This window comes from Pinus tabuliformis, chromosome 2_2 (genome assembly GCF_031772625.1).
Source record: "Pinus tabuliformis cultivar Carrire ecotype Pingquan chromosome 2_2, CPIR1, whole genome shotgun sequence".
NCBI lineage: Eukaryota > Viridiplantae > Streptophyta > Pinopsida > Pinales > Pinaceae > Pinus > Pinus tabuliformis.
This window is the reverse complement of record NC_142300.1, coordinates 808,514,331-808,535,049: the sequence shown is the minus strand read 5'-3', so window position 1 is coordinate 808,535,049 and position 20,719 is coordinate 808,514,331. Positions and strand designations below refer to the sequence as shown.

Here is a 20,719-nt window from a genome sequence, read left to right as displayed (position 1 = left end):
TCTCTTGGAAGGGAGCTACAACCCCCTCAGTGCTTGTACTAGTTGATGTACTAGTACGTAGGTGCTCACCTACAGAAGGCTACAACCTTCTCTTTTCTTCCAGAGACCACAATTCATAAATTTTTAGACTGGATCCATTAATGATAATAATCAAACATCAAACACATTTACATCAACCAATCTCCTTTGCTTCAATGAAAAACGGAATCAAAAAATTACTTCTTTGAATGATGTAACCAGACTACATTGACAGTAACTAGAAACCAATCCTGAACCCAAAACACTGCAGCAACAAACAAAAGTAGCTAAAACATATTTCATGGGACATACGCTACTTCAATATGTATAACTTGCGTACATATGCCTCTGTATTAAGACCAACCAGTGTATACGCTACTTTGACTTACTGAACTAGCGTGTATACGTGCCTCTGCTGTGCTGAACTTGCGTACAAATCTATAAAAGATAATTTACCCTTTTCACTTATTTAGACATGAGTTATACTCAGATAATTAGATTTATAGATCAATTCATGCACCAAATATAACAGATCAAAATCACACAAAGATACTACTATTCAAGCCTTAATATCTTTTCCCAAAAATAGAACTTATCCTTCTTCTTGCGCTCACGTTCCTCCTTGGTTCAGATGCAACTATGCACCGTAACCCAATTCTAGATCTTGCTCTTCATAAGATATTCAAGGCATGAGTGAATGCCTTTGCCAAATGATCTCCTTTCCTTTTTATAGTCTTAGGCCTTACTCAATACCATGGTCCAAAACCATAAAGAATCAATACCATGGACCCAACATATCGGACGAGATATCGTAGGTCCAAATACCAAGGACTAAATACCATGGACCAACAAATACGTTTTCCCACATGTACGCGCTTTTCCTTGGATGAAATTGCTTGCATATGTATACGCACCTTATGATCATCGAACCCGCGTGTTAAGAGGAACCTACGTATATCTCTTCCTCCTTCATTTTGAGAGCCTGATCTGTGATCTGTCATCTTAGTGAGTTGCCAACAAGGACAACACCTGTGTCATAATGCCAACAACTATGCACTTCATCACCGAGGACATGTGGAGACACATAGAGGATCAGTACAATTTCGTATTAATGCAGGTCCAACAGGGCCGTAAAGAGCTACAAGTGCAATCAAGCATGATTCAAGCAAGCATAGTTCAGGCGAGCGAGAATCAAGAGAGAGTGGAAATGGCAAGTGCGACATCAGCATTAGCTTCGACGTCGGTGGTAACCAATGAGGTCTACACAATGCCCATTCCAGGTGGGTAGCTACACTTTACTATTGCAGCGGATCAGGTAGTATTCCTCATGGGAGGAACTCATAGTTGAATTTGGTGGCACTACCCATTCAAGAATTACATGAACTCCACCAGGGAGTATCTTCCAAATTGAAAATCTAAGAAGAGTGGGCACTCTTCGTGATTAAGGATATTAAGTGCCATAATGAGCAGTTAGCTAAGGAAGTTTCTAGGATGATACAGGAGAGGGACGTAGCCACCACGCACAGGCATGAGCTGGAGGATGCCATCACTCAGACTTGTAATGAGCTTCTAGAGCTCCTCATACAGACCGAAGAAACTTTTGAAGAGAAGCTCCATAAGCTGGTAGCCGCGGTGAAGGAGTCCAAATAGAAGGCTGAACGAGTCAAATTTGAGATACAGATGTAAGTCATAGAGTTGCAAAAGAGGCTACAACCAACGACATCTCTAAAAGTTTGAGAGTAGCGCGAGTCTTCTATGAAGGCAGATATGGAAGTACTCGAAGCGACAGTTAAGGACTACAACCATATTTTTTAGAACACGATGGCAATGTGGGGCTTGCTGTAGGAGGACCCACATGTACAGAAGATTGAAGTAGACATCAGGGATAAATAAATGAAGTTCAATGAAATCAGGGAAACAATGCGGAACTTAGCACCTATGCAACGATTCACAAAACTAGAGGAAGGAAAGGACATTCAGGTTCAAATAGATGAGTTGCGATGCAAAGCATCCATCATTTCAGCAAGAACACAATGTTTGGCCAACGAAGCTAGCCAACACTCTCAGTCTCTCAAAACTAAACTGAACGGAATGCAACAAATGTAGAGGACTATTAGCTTAGCAGAAGAGGGGCCAAATACTCAGAAGTTGGTCGAGGAAGTTCGTCAAGCCACTGTGCAGTGCATAACAGAGCTTCAAGCATTGAAGGCAGAGTTCAACGGCCTTAAAGCACGCATCAAGGATGTATCAACAAAGTGAATTGGGATAAGTCATGTCTTTATGTTGGGAGCCTATTGAGATGTAGACCCCCAAGTCTAATTTTTGTGTAAGCTTTGAGTCAATTTTGATTGTAAAGTCTCCACATTTTGAGTAGCGGAGCACGCAAAATGTTAAGATTCAAAGGGGATTTGCAGTAAGTCAAAACCCCTTATCTTATAAATGGATGGGCTATTTTGATGAGCTCCACCCATGGTTCACAGACCATGGTAATTTAATGTAAAAGATATAAAAGAGAGTCATCTAGGAGTCATTAAGTAGCTTATGGATAGTTGATGAGTAAGATTTTTACTCTGTAATTCTATATTTTGGCAAAGGGGACGACTCCTGTGGCTGAGTGCGCGAAGACCTTAGTAAGTCCGCAACTGAGTGTGTGGACCCCTCCACCTATGTACACAGGATCAAAATAAGTGTATTTGTTGAAGATATGGAATAATAAAGCATATTTGAAGAAATTTTGTTTGTTCTCTAATATTTATCTGTTTATGTGTTTATGCTTAGCTATAATTTGATTCTTTGTGATATTGTCTTAATTGCATCACAAAGGTCCATATATACTTTTATGTCATAATTTATGTATGTTGTAACAATTAGGCGAAGCTCGTAGATCTGATTAAGTAGAAATCGATTTAAGTATGTGGTTCTTAAGATAAGGGGTTCTTGAAGGTCAAATTAGGCCCTAGATTAAGGAAACGCCTCGCCGCTAAATCACATAGCCTTCTGGATGTAGAAACATGGTTCTAGCATTCCCCAATACTGCCTTGAGTGAGACTGCAGTCTATGCTAAGTAGATTGTTGTCGAAAGGGTTCGTAGTGTAGGGTTTTGTTGGTTAGAACAACTAACTCTCAACTTGGGTCCAAGCTCACTGAAGCCAATAGAAAGGGAAACTTTTGAAAAACTATTACAAGGAAAACCTCAAGGAATAAGATAAAATGACATACTAAAATAGCTCGATATCATTCCATCCAATAATGATAAGATGAAAAACACAAACATAATTACACTACCGCTATTTAACGGGTGGACTAATTAAGATGAATAACTTTTTCTCATGTTTCTCTTACAATATTGATGTGATCAAATACATGGAATTACTATTGTTTCTCTCAGAGTCACCATGTGATCAAATAAATGGGATTAGTAAAAAGAAGATATTGGCCATGATAAAAAAGTAGTGTTGAATCAACATTGCCATTTTATTTGAGATGTGAGAAAAATATGGTATTCAACATATGGGGAGTGCTGAAACAAAATTAAAAATAATTTTGCCTACTCAATGCAATGGTTTCAACATTCCCATGTTTGAAGAAATAGTTTCATTGCTAAGAGAGATTGTAATCCACTATAATAGTAGTTTAGAGAAATTTTGAAAGAACTCAAATTTAATATAACAAAGAATGAAAATGTTGAATAATTTATAATAGAACTACTAAATATAGTATTAAAAGAAAATCCAAAATTCTACAAAGATCAAAATTATATGAAATGTAGAAACTAAAAAAAACTTGTTAAAAAAAATGATTAAACAATAATAATAAAAAAAAAAACTAATTATAATAATTTGAAAGAAATTAACATAAAAAAAAAAAGACAATTTTGATTACAAGAAAAACAAAATTCATGAAAATGTGAAACATTGTGCTTCAAGGTGACATGGACACAAATCAAACCTAATGTTAATATTAATGTAAATTTATAAACAAATTGATATCATTTTAGAATTGAGGCTTTTGTATCCATAACAAGTATATGACACGGGTTTCCGAGTAAATCACATTATCAATCAATTGTGGACGCATTTCAAACCAACAAGTGTGGTTCATCGTCAGGACAAGTTGAAGGAACTAGATCATGGCTGCATGTGAAATAGAGAGAGAGAAGATCATCCAAGAACTATATTTGACTAGAAACTGCTATAATAGACCAAGAAACGTCTATATTTGACTAGACTGGACCAAAAGATAGGGAAAACAACTATCTTTGACTTGACTCGGTCAAGGGATAGGGATATGGAGAATTAGTTTAGATAATTTATAAGTTAGTTATTTTATTATTTTAATTATTAATTGAATACAGATATAAGTTATAATGGAATCTAAAAAATAAAAGTTTATTATAACTTAAATCTTTTCAACTACTAACCTTTTGGAGAAAGAATATATTATTACTATTTATTATTTTATTTCATTGAAAGGCTCAATTATTAATATTATATTATTAAAAGTATATGGAATAAATCAATTAATAATTTGTTGGAAGAATAACTAACTTATTTAGTTAAGTTAATATTTATAATTAATTTTTATTTTTATTTATTTAAAGGTTGAAATATTAATATCATAATATCAAAAGTATAATTTGTTAGAAGAATAACTAATTTATTTAGTTAAATAGCCCAATTTAATTAATAATAACCCTTAATATTATATAAGAAGTAAAAGCTTATTAAAAGAAAAAGAAAAACTAATTTTGGTTTTTAATGAATTCTCTATAACCCCGAGGAGAAAGGAGATAATATAATTAACTCATTTTATTTATAGGCATAAATATTCAATATTGTAATACTAATAGTATTTGGACTAAATGGTTTATTAGAAGATTAACTAATGAAGTTAGTTAAATAATTTAATCTCTCTAATTAACACCCTTAGGAGAAGGATTGTTGATAGCTATTAATAGATAATAAATAATAGTTATAATGCTAACTAAACAATAATAGTGGTTATTATAAATAAATAATAATAATTAAGATAATTAAAAAGGAATTAAAATATATAATAATTTTTTTTAATTTTAGCGAATCTTCTCTTATTACCAATCGAGAAGGGAATTAAATAATATTAATAAACAAACTGCAAAGAAATCAAATAGCCAAGACAACTTACTAAAGGACAACACAAGGGGCGTGGACAAGGGATGGGCTAAGAAGAAAGGGCAGGGATCCAACAGCTGCTAGTTTTCCAACCATCACTGTAGCAGACAACACAGTACCAATTTCAATGTAGCAAATGACTCACTACTTTAATGTACTTCTCAAATTATTCAAACTACTCACACTCTGAAAAAAAAGAGTCAATCTTTGACTTTCTTTTCAAATGAAATTTGTCGACAGTCTTAGTAGAGAAATCTCAACCATGTTCTGTCCATTGCAACATTGCCATAACAATGATCAAACCAACAATGGTAAAAATATAGCAGTGTATCAAGGCTTGTCAAGCTCTCTGACATAACACTTTGCCCGTCAATTCAACATCATCATCAGAGTCTATCCATTAGCATATTGAGTCAATAATACTTGGTACTGCAAGACTTATCTCTGAAACCCTAGAATGTGAAATCATACTCCACTTCATCAATACATGTCTATAGATCAACAATGTCAACAGTACCAACTCAATAGTTTCTTTATCATACGCATTTACAAAGAATAATGTGTCAATACTGTCATATCAAATCTCTAAATCTAATCTTTGTTTAATGCAAGCAGTCAACAACACTCCTTGCTTCAAATTAATAGATTACATCAATTCATAGACAAGTTAACACAAAACTTTGCCCTTGGTTGTTGTAGATGACACTGGCGTACGTCGACCCCACAGCCACACAATTTCTGGAAGAGTCTCTCCGCAGAACTTTAACACAAAACAGATTCTATAGTTCTTTGCATGAATGGGTGGATTTCTTGAGAAAAAGAGAGCCTTATGGGTGGATTTCTCAAACAGAGAAAACTTTGGATGCACAGAACGAACTGACCTCTATATAAATATATAGCCGAGAATACCCATAAAAATGGTATTATTCGTTGTTGAGCAGATTACAGATGAAGCCACATCTCTGGTTGATTTCTTCCATGCATAAACAACACTCCTTTGCAAGAAAAAATGAATGTCTTCCACAATCTGCAGTTGAATTACAAATAGTTCGAGCACTCCTGAAGGTAGAACCAACACGCTAGTGAAGAATGAGTTCAACTCACTTACATAATGCACAATTCATGTGTTAACTTCACCATCTACGTTGGACCGCTACAAGCAGCTGATCCAATCGCAACCTTTTCATTTCAACAACTTATTCACGGATAGAATCTCGACTGCTACCTTCTTGTTTTAGTTCAATCCTATCGTTGTGGGTTTCTGAAATAAGGCATAGGGTTCCATTTTTAGCCTCACTTGATTGACCTATCATAAGAGTGATGGAATTGAGATTTGAAGGCAGATCTGCATAAATCTGGACTGCTATGAGAGCCATGTCATTTCACCCTATCTCATTGGGTTACCTGGACGAGCCGAGGCTTCTCTTTTCTGGGGGAGGAGCTCTTGATATCCGTTCCAGGTCAAATACATCATCAAAAGATGGGATTTCTTTCACCAGGCCGTGCGAGGTCATCCTTTTCCAGAAAAAATATTTCTAGAATCGCATTAATGGAAGGCATTCTGGACATGGATAAGTGCTTTATCACCTCCCTGGATAACTCTTATGCTTGCTCATCCAACGCGGCTGCAGGCAAAACGGTGCAGGATGAGGGAAAACAGTCTGATACTTCCAACGTTGCAGCTTTTCAAAATGCGGATGACTCTTGCATCTGTGCGATTTGCCTTGATACTATACAACCAGAAGAGAATGGCCAGCGTGAGCTTCTTATTCTCACTCTCAACAAAAGAATTGATTCATTGGATCGTGCACCAGCCAGGCTGCAGAGGCGGATATCAAGGCTTCTTTGGCGAGCGAGGATTGTATTAATTAAAGAGGAGCCGAAGCCTATTCTTTGTAGCACAAGGAAATGACACTCGATGAAGAAGGCGACTCTACGATTTCATGCAGTATACAGATAAGAAATTCGATCAGGCGGAATTCAATCACTATCCTGTTCAAGCTCACGGCCCTCTTACCGTTGTAGGCAAGTGGGATCGTTTGAAGGAAGCAAGATTAAAGGGATTGGACAACAAAATGCACTTGAAAATACTGTTATGATGGACGTCAGAGAGACAGAGAGTGAAACTAATATTCATAGAAGCGCAGAGAGCAAAATGTGCTTAGACAGGTCTGCATAGAGGCACCAACACATATCTGGGCATGTCAGGCCATGGACAGAGGCAGAGCAGCGCTATATCTGGTCAGGCAATGGACAGATGCGTTAATTATGGACAAAGCCCAGTTTGCAGAGAATATGAAATGGTTTTGAAGTCTGAGCGTATTCAAATGAACAGGGCGCAAGAATTATAAATAGAATATGTCAGGGCAGCGCAGGTGTGGCAGACAGAGCGCAAGTATGGCAGACAAAATTAATGGAGCGTCACAGGTAATGGGCAGAACTGGCAGGTCTGCACACAGTAAAACACTTTACAAGGTGACAATTCTGCGCAATTTTGATTAGGAGAAAGGCAGAACTGACATATATATATAGAGACCACAAAACAAGTGGCTCAAATTGGAGCAGGACCAGCAATCGCCCGCTCTGATACCATGTTAAACACACATGGGCAACAAGAATAATCTGAAGGATAAAACATGCAAGTACATTTTTTTTATTAACAGGAGATATACATTTATAGTACATTATGTGACCGTTGGGTTTCACATCCCAAGGTCTCTTGGACTTCTTTTGTCCATTCAGCTTCCACACTAACCCATTGAGAATTAGGTGTCCAACAGGCCCTCTCTCACGAATGTAGGAAGTCCCACAAGAAAGGGAATTACGAATAGTGTTAAGGGGTCAAAAGATAGAGGGAATATCAAGATGACACGGAATTATGAATAGTGTTAAGGGGTTTAAAGGTAGAGGGAATATCAAGACGACACGGACACGCATCAAACATAATGTTAATATTAATATCAATTTATAAACAAATTAATATCAATTTATAAATAAAATGATGTATAAGCTTGAATCTATCTAAATTCTAATATAATAATAAAATTATAGCAGTTAATAATAATAATAATAATAATAATAAGTATACCCAACTTATTTTATCTTAAACAAAATAAATTATATGCTTAAAATAATTGATCTTAAAATATTTAATTATAATTCGATTATACTAAAATTTAGAGGAAGAATATTCCAATATAATCCATTTTCAATGGAGTAAATTGTATGACCATACCATAGATTTATCTTATTCAATGGACATAGATTTATCTTATTCAATGGACTTGGTTATAGCACGTATTTTGAGAAAGAAAAGGAAGTAAACAATGTGGTTTATAATCTTATATAGATTTGATACCAATTATGATATGAGGTAGCTTATATTGTTGTAATTGATTTTAATGTTAACGTGTAAATTTTATCTAAAGTATAAGTCATTTATTATTTTAGTTTAAAAAGTTGCATTATATTATATTTGTCAATTTCAAAATAAATATAATACCTTTAACTAATATAATACCTTTAACAAATAATAGTAATCAAAAGAAATATTCCATATATATGTTTAATATAAAAAATGTTATAGAAAAAAGAGAAGATAATACAATATTTAAATATAAATGGAAGTATTATACATGATATTTATATAAAATGTTATATGGCAAATATATGTATCTTAACATTAATAAAGAATTATATTTTAAAGTATTTTTATTTGCATAAATTTTGAGTTGAGAGTTCTATTTAGTTAATTGAAAACATAAATCATAAATCTATCTTAAATATCAAAAAAATTTATAGTTCAAAAGTTTTAATCACACTAGATCTAAGATTGACTTAAATCTAAAATTATCATATTAACAAATATCACTAAATATATAGATATATATATATCATTCTTCACACAAATAAAATTTGTCTCTGAGGAGAGAAATGAGAAATTTCATCTCCCCGAAAAGCATGAGATCCCATAGCTTACATTCCGTCCTAGCAATTTTGAACGCTATAATAAATACATCTGGATAAAAAAACCTTCGATTTATATACAACTAATGAAGGTTTCAGTGTACACTCCTTACTGCCAAGTAAAAGTTGTGATCAACAGGCAATTCTAGTATTCACTTGAAGATTTAGTCCATCTTCATTCATATGTAAAGTGAATGATGGACTATATCGCACTTCTATACCTTTAACAGCTTCAAATTTGAAGAAACGGACCAGGACAGCAGCAACAATTTTCATTTGCATGTACGCAAAATCTTTGCCAATGCATATGCGAGGTCCAGCCTGTAACACGAAAGTAAAGTCTATCCATTTTGAAACGTGGTCAAAGTTATATTTCTCAATATATCAACTATAATGAATCAGCCATACCCACTTACTTGAAATGCGGTGAATTTGAATGGTGATTCAGGCTGAAAGATTCCATCCTTCAGCCATCTTTCGGGTTTGAACTCCTCAGCATCAGCTCCCCAAAGATATGGCATTCTTCCCATAGAATATGGAGCATAACCTATTATATCGCCTTTTTTTATTTTGAATCCATCTGGAAGGATATCGTCAGAAAGTGCACACTTCGCATTCTGTAGAATATTTCTCAATTTTTGATGAGCCCATATTATTTTGATCTTTGAATTAAACTAAAGTGCATAAAGATAATAAATATTAAAAAAAGAAGAAAATTATATGGACCTATGGCCACAGCAATTTATTGTTAGACATAGGAATCCAAAATTCATCTGAACTAGAAAAAATGGTTTGGTAAAGCCCTAATATGCTTATATTGTGTCATATCTGGTTTTCCATGGAATAAAAACTGGAAGAGTGGATAACAAGGGGAGGAGAAACCTAACGAAAAACACGTAACTGCTCATGGGAAATAACGTTTTGACAAACTGTTGGGTTTTACCTAAAGGAAAACCAAAACATACAAGTGTCTTACCACAGGAACAGCAGGGTATAAACGCAAGGTCTCTGACAAAACCGCATGAAGATAGTGCATCTTATCCAATACTGTATGAGTCAGGCTTTCAGAAAACATAGTTAAAGATTCTTCCATGGACACACATTCATTAACCTTCACCACGTGATGAATTTCTTGAAGAATCCGTTTTTCAACATCTGGGTTCTTGCAAAGCAAGTGAAAGAACCAAGAAAGGGTAACTGCAGTTGTGTCACGCCCAGCTATAGTGAAATTCAGAACAATATCTCGTAGGAACTTGTCAGAGTCAATCTCTGGAATTTTGTCAGTTGATGAAATAAAGCGAGACAGCAAGTCTGGTTTTACCTGAAAATATTTTTGCAGCCACAGACAGGGAAACAAGGTCATGAGTACCAGCACTAGCACACGATGAATATAGGGAAAGGGAGAATGAAACATTCACTTGTGAGATTGGGAACCTGGGGAGGGTATTCTCTTACATAGTTATTTTGCACACTTTTCTCATGCCTTCTGCTCTGAATGACCTTGTACACAAAATCATCCATCTTTTTGATGTTTTCCTTCAAGGTAGCCTCTGACCAAATGTTGAAGTATCTTTTTAATTTCCAGGTAATGTCTGAATAACGCCAGAATACCAGACTGTTTACAGTATCAAAAGCTTTTGCAAAAGATGCCTCTGCTCCAGAGTTGGTATTTGTTAGGCTGTTCACCTCAATCCCAAAGGCCACTTTGCAGATTGAATCCATTGTTAACCTCAGTAAGAGACCCTATTAACATTCATCCATTACCGAGTATCCATAACATTTTGTTATTATTAGGAAAAAATAAAAAAAGCGAATATAAATGCCTTCCCACAATAACTGTCTCTTCTGAGAATGACCAAAATGTATATTGGTTACTTTCCCACTTTCCAACCTCTCTCTTTTCAAATTATCTGCTAAAATAAGTGCAAGAGAAACAAGTGAAAACAGGAAATGCAATTCCAGCTCGAGGAGGATTTAACCTACCTGCATCTCTACCGTTTGTTCTGTTTTACACGCTTCGAGTAGAATTTTGGAAAGTTTCACTGCATTCTCTCGGAAAACAACACTGTTGAACTCCCTCAAAGTTCTGGTGGAGAAATCTAAACTAGCCAACTTGCGTTGTTTTCGCCATTGTTCTCCATCCACACTGAAAATACCATCCCCTAAAACGTCTTCCACAATTTCGTGGTTGAACTTTCCCTGCCAAACGAATAAGCAAGTTATGATATATCACAATCTCATCTCCGAGTAAGCAATATATAAATATTGTAAGATCTAAACCTTGACATAGTTTGGAAAATATAGTAAAAGCTGACTATAGTAATAAAATATAGGAAGAGGTAAACCTTGACATAGTTTGGAAAATTAGATTTGAGGATGTGCTCCACATTTGCAGGCTCAGTGGTGTTAATGTAACTGAAGGCGGGATAAGCTACTGCGTAAGTTTTGTACCGTCTGTGGTGATCAGCCATAAAATCATGTAAGCGATTAAAATTTAAAATGTCATTCACCATAGTGGCAGCCACTGGTGGATATAGGTCTCCATTCCTTCGTTTCATTTTGAGTATGATCATCAGCAGCAGTGCAGTTGCCAGAGCAATCAGAATAGCTATAGCTGCTGCTCCATACTCCATGCTTAATTTGTAGGGAGCCATTAATCCGCAGCGATTCCTAACGTGTTATCGACTTTTGTAGTGCTCTTATAGAAGGGGACGATCAGGATGGCGACAACGGGGTGATTTCCGTGAAGGTGGTGCCTACATCAGCACCTTCATCAGCATGATTTTCTTTACTTGTAGTACTTGTTGGCATATTGTATTGATGTATATGTTTATTGGAAACGTTGACATTGTAAAAACATTATCTTTGTTTTGGGGAATCTTGAGTGTGAAAGCACTATTTGGCATATTGTATTGATGTATATGTTTATTGGAAACGTTGACATTGTGAAAACATTATTTTTGTTTGGGAAATCTTTAGTGTGAAAGCACTATTAGACTTAGGTTGGAAAGAATTTTGTGCTAGCTCAAATTATTTTATATTATTTATAATCTGAATTTTTTTTTTTTTTTTTTTAATTCAATGGTTCATTATCAATATGGGATGAAGAGACACATCAAAAGACTAATTTAAATTCAAAAATATATTTTTATTCAAAATAATCTATAAATATTTTTTGTTAATAACATTAATAATTAGATAATATTAATATTATACATTATTTATATAATATATATTGTAAAAGTTATATATATATATATATATATATATATATATATATATATAAAATTATGATTTTTTTGATAATTGGAAAAAATGCTTATTATTTTTGCTATAGAGAATTTATTTTCCCAAGTAACATGTTGCATTCATATCAAGGATATTATTGTAATGATTTCAAGTAATAAATTCCTTTTATCTTGTTTATATGGTCTTCAATAGATGGGGGATTGGGTGCATTGTTAAGACACTCCTAGATGTTAATTCACCAGTTCAATTCCCCACTCTACTTAAGTGTTATTCTTGGATATTACCATTATGTAGTCTCACCCTTTACCGAACTAAATTACAAAAAATAAAATAAAAAACCATTATCTTTGTTACTAGGTGTCTATTGTACAAAAATAAGATAAATAATATGAAAAACAATAAGCTTTATGAGATTGCTTCAAATCCTAGCTAAAACCGCTCATGACTGAAATGGACTTGACATAAACATGGCAAGCATTGGTTAAACCATTGGGAAATCATTAAAAATATCACTCTCCAAAATATTATCAATATAAAAAATGATTTTGATGAGCCTAAATTACCCATAAATGGCTAATTCCTCAAAAAGGGCCATAAATAGACTACTATATAAAATAAACTAATCTAGCATTATGCAAAAAGAAATTATAAATAATGTGAAGAAAATTAGTTAGGAACTTTCAAAAATGTTTGGTAGTATGAATTAAATTTTATATATTCTATTGGAAGGTAAGGAGGGAACATTGTTGGTTGAATGAAATCTTATTTTACTCTTTCTAATTTAAGGGATTTTGCATTAGTTATAGGGACTTTCTTGTTCACTCTAGAATTAGGAAAACGTATCATTATTTTGAATTTATATGGATAAGGTGGAGTATTGAGATACCTTCTTTAAAATGGATTATATTTAAATTAGTTTAGTCACATCACGGAGGAGATTTAAATATATTTTGTAAGATTGAAAATTATAGGGACCAGTTTTGCAAGTTGACTAGTTTTCTAATGATTTTATACAAACTCTTGGAAGAAAAAGGTTTAATGGATATTCATCTTGCCAAACTAATTCCAAAATGGAAAAATAAGTGATTTAAAAAGGTTAATATTACAAAGAGGACTAGCAAAGAAATCATTTGATTGATTAGCGGTTCTCTCCCAAAAAAATCTAACTATGATCTTTACATTCTAGAAATAACCCTCTCAAAAGAGAAATTAGAAAATCATTTTATTATATCCAAAATAGTTTAAGGAAGAGAATTTTGTAAACCATTCAAAGATGTTTGAAAACCTTACAATCGAAACTTAAGAGAATATAATCTCATAAAATTTCGTAAAAAAGAAGCAAGAAGTGAAACTTGTAGCTAAACAATGACAAAGAGACCCAAAAAAAGATGATAGAACCCTTAGGGAAGTGGAGAGCAACATAGCATGATATTGTAGTAGTGAGGGATTCGATTATATGTTTGAGGAATAGAAATATGAGGTGAAATTACTAGAAGACAAAAAAAGACATACCCTACTAGGAAATGAGAAAGAATGGAGCCTCCAAAGAAATGCCCGATGGCACCATGAAGGTGATTAAAAAAAAAAAACTTATATATGCAAATTGTAAGAGAATGAAGTCAGTGTAGAAAAATTAACGACGGAATGACATATGGGAACAAATTTATCTTATATATGCAAATTGTAAGAGAATGAAATCGGTGTAGAAAAATTAACAACGGAATGACACATGGGGAACAAATTTTAATGACACATGGGAAACAAACAGTTGTAGAAGTTAATTACTTCCCATCTCTCGGGCCATAATAGTAGGGGTAGTGATATTGTCAAAATGTTTTTTTAATTCTTTTAATCATCACGAAAATCATGCCTTGATGAGGAATTTTATAAATATATATTTTTTTAACTTTATGGAGTTTCAAAGGAGAAGAGTCTACTTGGAGATGGCTTACGTACTATGCAATTTTGTAATATGGTTTTTGTTTTTGAGATATTATGATTTTATTTTATATGAATATATTATAGATTTATCTCGTTAACCATTCATAGTAATAAAGGATTTTTCCTATTTTAATGGAAAAGTCTAACCCAAGAAAAAGAAGATGGAGGTTAGGAATTAAACATTATTTCTTATTTTCCTAAATTACTCACAAAATAATATTTAGAGATTAATATAAGAAACAAGTGTGTGCATATTGGTAATTAAAGTTATGCATTTTTTCTGTGACTATGTCCAGGATTGGTTAAGTAATTTTATAAAAAAATAAATAAATGTTTCACTCATCTAGAAAGTAATCAACTTAACCTTCATTTTGGTTGGAAACAAGTTGATTCGGTAAGTAAGGCAAACTACAAATTGATTTTGATTTATGGGTAGGAATAAAATGAATGAATAATTTATTTCCCTATGTGACATAAGGGATAAGATGTAAAGGTTATTATATAGACAGGCTAGTTGTGAATTAGGAGAGGTCAATTATATGGCATCATCATTGGCTAACTTATAGGAATATTGGAATTGGGGAAAATCTATAGTTGAATGGAAAATATATATAGACATTATAAAATCATAGTAATGTCAAAATAATATAGTATGATGATTTATATTTTCGGTCACTAAACGTAAGTCAGATCTATGTACCTGAAATGTGTTATAAACCACTTAATGAGGAAGGGAGGATCAACATTTTTTTATGGTGGAAAATCATCTAGAATAAATATCCCATCAAAAAAAATTAATATTCATGTGTTTGATATTATAAAATAAGGATTCCATTTGAGATATTCTATAGAAGAGGAATTTGATTAGAGGTAGTCATTGTAGGTTATTTGAGCAAGTAGAAGAAAACAATTTACATATATCCATGATAGTGGAGGTTTGAAACTGTTGACATTGTGAAAGCACTATCTTTGTTTACAAAGAATCATAAATTTCTGAAAGCACTATGAGGGAGTCAGTTAGGGTGGAAAAGACTTTTTCACAATCCATTTAATCTTATTATGGGTTGAAATTATGTTATAAATTATTTTATACAATTTATATAATTCATGGAGTGATTTTATTAATTATATTTTTATTTAAGATAAACATTAGCTATGAAATTATAAGCATATGGGAATGTCATTGGATAACTTAGAGGGGAATTGGAAATGGGAAAAATATGTAGTTACTTGGAATATATATATATATATATATATATATATATATATATATTATAAAACATAGTAATGTAAAAATAATATAGTATGATGATAATTTTTCCTAGTCACTAAATCCAACTTAGACCTATGCACCCAGAATAGGTTTTAAAGAAATTAATGAGGAAGGGAGGATGAACATTTATGATGCTAGAAAATCATCTTGAATTTAAAGATACCATCAAAAAACAAAGTGTTCATGTGTTTGATTTAGGTGGAAATTGAAGTATTTTATTTATGGTTGAAATTGATTTTTTTTTTTTTTTTATTATTTGTTAATTTCTTAATGTAAATATTATTTTCTTATATTTAAATTTAATGTGACATAGGAGATAAGAATTAAAGCCTATTATATCACTATATCGCTTGTGAAATAGGGGAGGTCAAGCATACGACATCATCATCGTCTAACGTATAGGGATATTGGAGTTGGTGAAAATATGTAGTTGCATGGAAGAGATATATACACATTATAAAAGATAGTAATGTCATAATAATATAATATGAAGATAATTTCTAGTCACTAAATCCAACTTAAACCCATTTACATGGAATAGGCCATAAGGCACTTAATGAGGGAGGGAGGATCAACATTTCTAATGGTGGAAAATCATCTAGATATTATTGATCCCATCAAAAACAAAATATTCATGTGTTTGATCTTATAGAATAGGGATTCAACTTGGGATCTTCTACAAAAGAGAAATTTTATTCGAGCTATTTGTTGTAGCTTATGTTAACAAGTAGAAGAAAAAAATCTACATATATTCATGATAGAGGAGGTTTGAAAGTGTTTACATTATGAAAGCACTATATTTTTTTATCATGAATCTTGAGATTGTGAAAGAACTATGTGAGAGTTGGGGTGGAAACTTGTTTTCCACAATCCATTTAACCATGTTATTGGTTGAAATTATGTTCCTAATATTTTATACAATTTATACAATCCATGGCATAGTTTTGTTAATAATATTTTTCTATAAAATAATCAATAAATATAAAATTATAAGTCAATCATATAGATTCATCATTGCCTAACCTATAAGGAGATTGGAATTGGGGAGATTTGTAGTTGAAAGGAAAATATGTGTAGACATTATAAAGGATGCTAAATTTAGAATAATATCGTATGATTATTAATTTTTTTTGTCATTAAATGCAAATCTTACATATGTATCCATAATTGGATATAAATCACTTAATGAGGAATGGAGGATCAATGTTTTTGATGGTGGAAAATCATCTAGAAATGAACAATGCTATAACACCCTCCTACAACATTTACCCAAGCTAACGGGTCCACCGGGGTAAACATGTGATGAAGAGTTATAACGATATGATTCAATTCCCTAGGTATAGATAAGGAGGTGGAACTAACATGACAAAATGAAAGTAACCTTCCTCATAACCTACAGGACCTTCAGGATCCAACCATCCCCTTCAAGTGCCCAACCCCTAAGAGAACTTGTTTTTTTACTACATTAGAGGCTCATTCACTCCGATGACAAGGGATGCATGTAGAAAATATGTGGTAGGTTAACGCAATAATGCAATACAAATCAAAGAAAAATAATATAACCTACTTCTACTATCAATTTGTGAAAGATTAAAGATCGAGCTCAAAAATATAACCAGAAGAAGAAGAATCAATGGAACAATACACATGAAGATACTTTTGGGGAAAGCCTCAGCTAAAAACCACACACTACTGTATTATCATACATGGTGGAAATACATAGGAATTATACAAAACCTTAGCTCTCACAGCTAGCCAGCTCTAAGTACAATCCTCACAGATGCTCACAGGTAATCTGAGATTCTCTCCAGCCTTCCTCTCTACCCTTCAGGCTCCTATTTCCTTGCGTTGTTCCTTGTGGATGATTCGCCTATCACCAAGTAGAAAACCAAGCCTTCAAAATTGTGCAATCCTTAAGGATGAATCCTTGACTCCATGCATTAGTTTTCTCCATGAGAAAACACATGCATTTGATAATACATTGTCCTTGAAAATTAATCTCAACTGGGTCTTTCTTAAAATAGACATGCATGAATTTCTGATGAGGGAATCTTCAGTTAACTAGAGTAGCACTAGTTAAGTGCATTAATGCATCAACTAACTGTTAACTCACTATTAGTTCTATCATGAAACCAACTCACAAAAGGATAGAAAAGATAGATCAATGCCTTAGAATTCAGCCTCTTCGTGGGGGCAACCTCCTTTACATTACACAAATGAATCATTCTTTGATGATTCAAATGAAAAAACCTCCTTTCTATATATAAGAGTATAAGGAGTCACAATATAACCCAGCCGACCTAACAATAATAATATAAAGGCACAAAAATAACAATAGAGGGATTCTCTGGAGCACAGTAATAACAATATGGGGACAATAGGGGCACAACGATATTAATAAGGGATATAAATACAATAGTAATGGGGTAATCACCAGTATTATAGGGACCTAACATGCCCCACTCCTTCAAAAAAGTGTTTTCCTCAATGCTTTAGTAGTTCAGGATGCTTCTGTATAAAATTCTCATCCTCCATCTGTAATATCCATGTTGCGGGATCCTTGCCATCAAACCTCCTCATATCGATTTTTGCAATATGGTGGGTCTTCGATCCAACATTAGACTCTATGAAATCATAATTAACATTTCTTTTGTTCGCATCATGAGTTTCCTTTACTACCCTTTCGCGATTTGTAAGTATTTCTTGTAGAAAAATTTCCAAATCTGTCTTCAAATCTCCCATGTCCCTCTTCAAATTTGTCTTCAAATCTATCTTTAAATCATCCATCTTAGATTCCATGCCCTTTATCTTATATTCCACACCATTTAACTATCAGGTCAGGAAATAACTCCACAAAACAAACAACTGATTTATTTATTATTCCATAGGTAGGTCATTGTTATATACAATAGGAGTGATTGTTCAGTTCATCTCCCGATGACTGTTCACATTCCTAATTTATTTATTTACACAAAATTCCCCCAATCATGAAGATTAGGTGTCAACATTCCCCCCCTTAATCTGAAGGGATGTTGGTGAGTCCAAGCATCATTCTGAATCGTTCAAGATTTTCCCTTCCAAGTGCTTTGGTGAAGATGTCTGCAATTTGCTCATTTGTGTAACAATGACGGAGATGGATTGTTTTGGCCTCAACATGATGTCGAATCATGTGATATTTAGTATTGATATGCTTTGTTCGATCATGGAACTTTGGGTTATTGGTCGACTTTATTGCAGAGGTGTTGTCAATCATGAGTGGAGTTGATTTTACTTGTTTTACCTACAAATCTTCAAGAATTTTCTTGAGCCACACAATTTCTTTCGTTGCTTCAACTGCTGCCACATATTCTGCTTCTATTGTGGAATCTACTGGAACTGATTGTTTTCATGATCTTCAGGAGACATCACCTGATCCAAGACTCATAGCATATCCTGAAGTAGATACCCCAGTTTCTTTGTCTCCATCGAAGTCTGAATCAGAGTATCCAATCAAGCTGAAGTCGTCCACCTGTGTATACTTGATTCCAAGGTCTTGAGTTCCCTTAAAGTACCTTAGAACGTTTTTTGCAGCAGACCAATGTCCCTCACAAGGATTTTGCATAAACCTAGAGAGGATTCCAACAACAAATGAAATGTCTGGTCTGGTAGTAGTGAGGTAGATGAGACTTCCTACAAGTTGTCTATACTTTGTTGCATCCTCAAATTCCTTTCCTTCAATAGATGTGAGCTTGAAGTTTTGTTCCATTGGAGTAGTAAGAGGATTGCACTCTGTCATCCCAAACCTGTTCAAAAAACCTGTTCAAGAATTTTCCTGAGCCACACAGTTTCTTTTGTTGCTTCAACTACTGCCACGTATTCTGCTTCTGTTGTGGAATCTGCTGGAACTGATTGTTTGCGTGATCTCCAGGAGACAGCTCCTGATCCAAGATTCATAGCATATCCTGAAGTAGATACCCCAGTTTCTTTGTCTCCATCGAAGTCTGAATCAGAGTATCCAATCAAGATGAAGTCATCCACCTGTGTATACTTGATTCCAAGGTCTTGAGTTCCCTTCAAGTACCTTAGAACTTTTTTTGCAGCAGACCAATGTCCCTCATAAGGCTTTTGCATAAACTTGGAGAGGATTCCAACAACAAATGAAATGTCTAGTCTGGTAGTAGTGAGGTAGATGATACTTCCTACAAGTTGTCTATACTTTGTTACATCCTCAAATTCCTTTCCTTCAATAGATGTGATCTTTAAGTTTTGTTCCATTGGAGTAGTAAGAGGATTGCACTCTGTCATGCCAAACCTGTTCAAAAAATCTCCAATGTATTTCTTTTGAGAAAGAAATATGGACTTTGGATGTTGGGTTACTTCAATGCTAAGATAGTAATGAACATAGCCCAAATCAGTCATTTCAAAACTTTTCCCCAATTCCTTCTTTATGGATGCCATGCAGCTTTCATTGTTCCCTGTCATTAAAAGATCATCTACATATACCACAAGGTATACAACTGTTTTGCCAACTTTCTTGACAAATAAAGTTGCATCATCAAGATCAAAATGATTGAAGTTGAGTTTCAGAAGATGCTTAGTTAGTTTTTCATACCAGGCTCGTGGTGCTTGTTTGAGGCCATACAAGGACTTCACAAGTTTGCATACTTTATGTTCATGTCCTTTCACAGCAAATCCTTCATGCTAGGACATAAAAACATTCTCTTTTAGGTCTCCATTCAAGAAGGCAATTTTTACATCCATTTGATGGACTTTCCAACCGTTTTGAGCTGCTAGTGCAAAGAGTGTCCGGATGGTGGCCCATTTTGCTATGGGGGAAAAAGTTTCCTCATAATCGACCCCTTCCTTATGTGTAAAACGTTTTTCCACAAGCCTAGCTTTGTGCTTGTCCAGTGAGCCATCAGCTGTGTACCTGTTCTTATAGACCCACTTGCAGCCAATTGCTTTGGTCCCAAATGGAGGATCAACTAGCTTCCAAGTGTTGTTCTTTATGAGGGCATCATACTTCTTTTGCATCACTTCTTTCCATTCATCATGAGAAGCAACTTCTTTAAAGGAAGTTGGTTCAAAATCTGTATACAAGTTCAATTCACAATCATAAGAAACATCCATATCAACAGGTGAA

At 33.9% G+C, this 20,719-nt stretch overlaps 1 protein-coding gene across 1 annotated transcript; it reads right to left on the bottom strand.

The window, feature by feature from the left end:
* Positions 1–9,266: 9,266 nt before the first annotated feature.
* On the bottom strand, positions 9,267–11,788 carry LOC149195422 (cytochrome P450 704C1-like). The gene is made up of 6 exons (XM_089407915.1): positions 11,480–11,788; positions 11,118–11,333; positions 10,590–10,877; positions 10,111–10,455; positions 9,551–9,751; positions 9,267–9,455 (listed from the first exon to the last, which is right to left on the bottom strand). Exons 1-6 carry the CDS (start codon positions 11,786–11,788, stop codon positions 9,267–9,269), a joined length of 1,548 nt encoding a protein of 515 aa, XP_089264041.1.
* Positions 11,789–20,719: the final 8,931 nt, after the last annotated feature.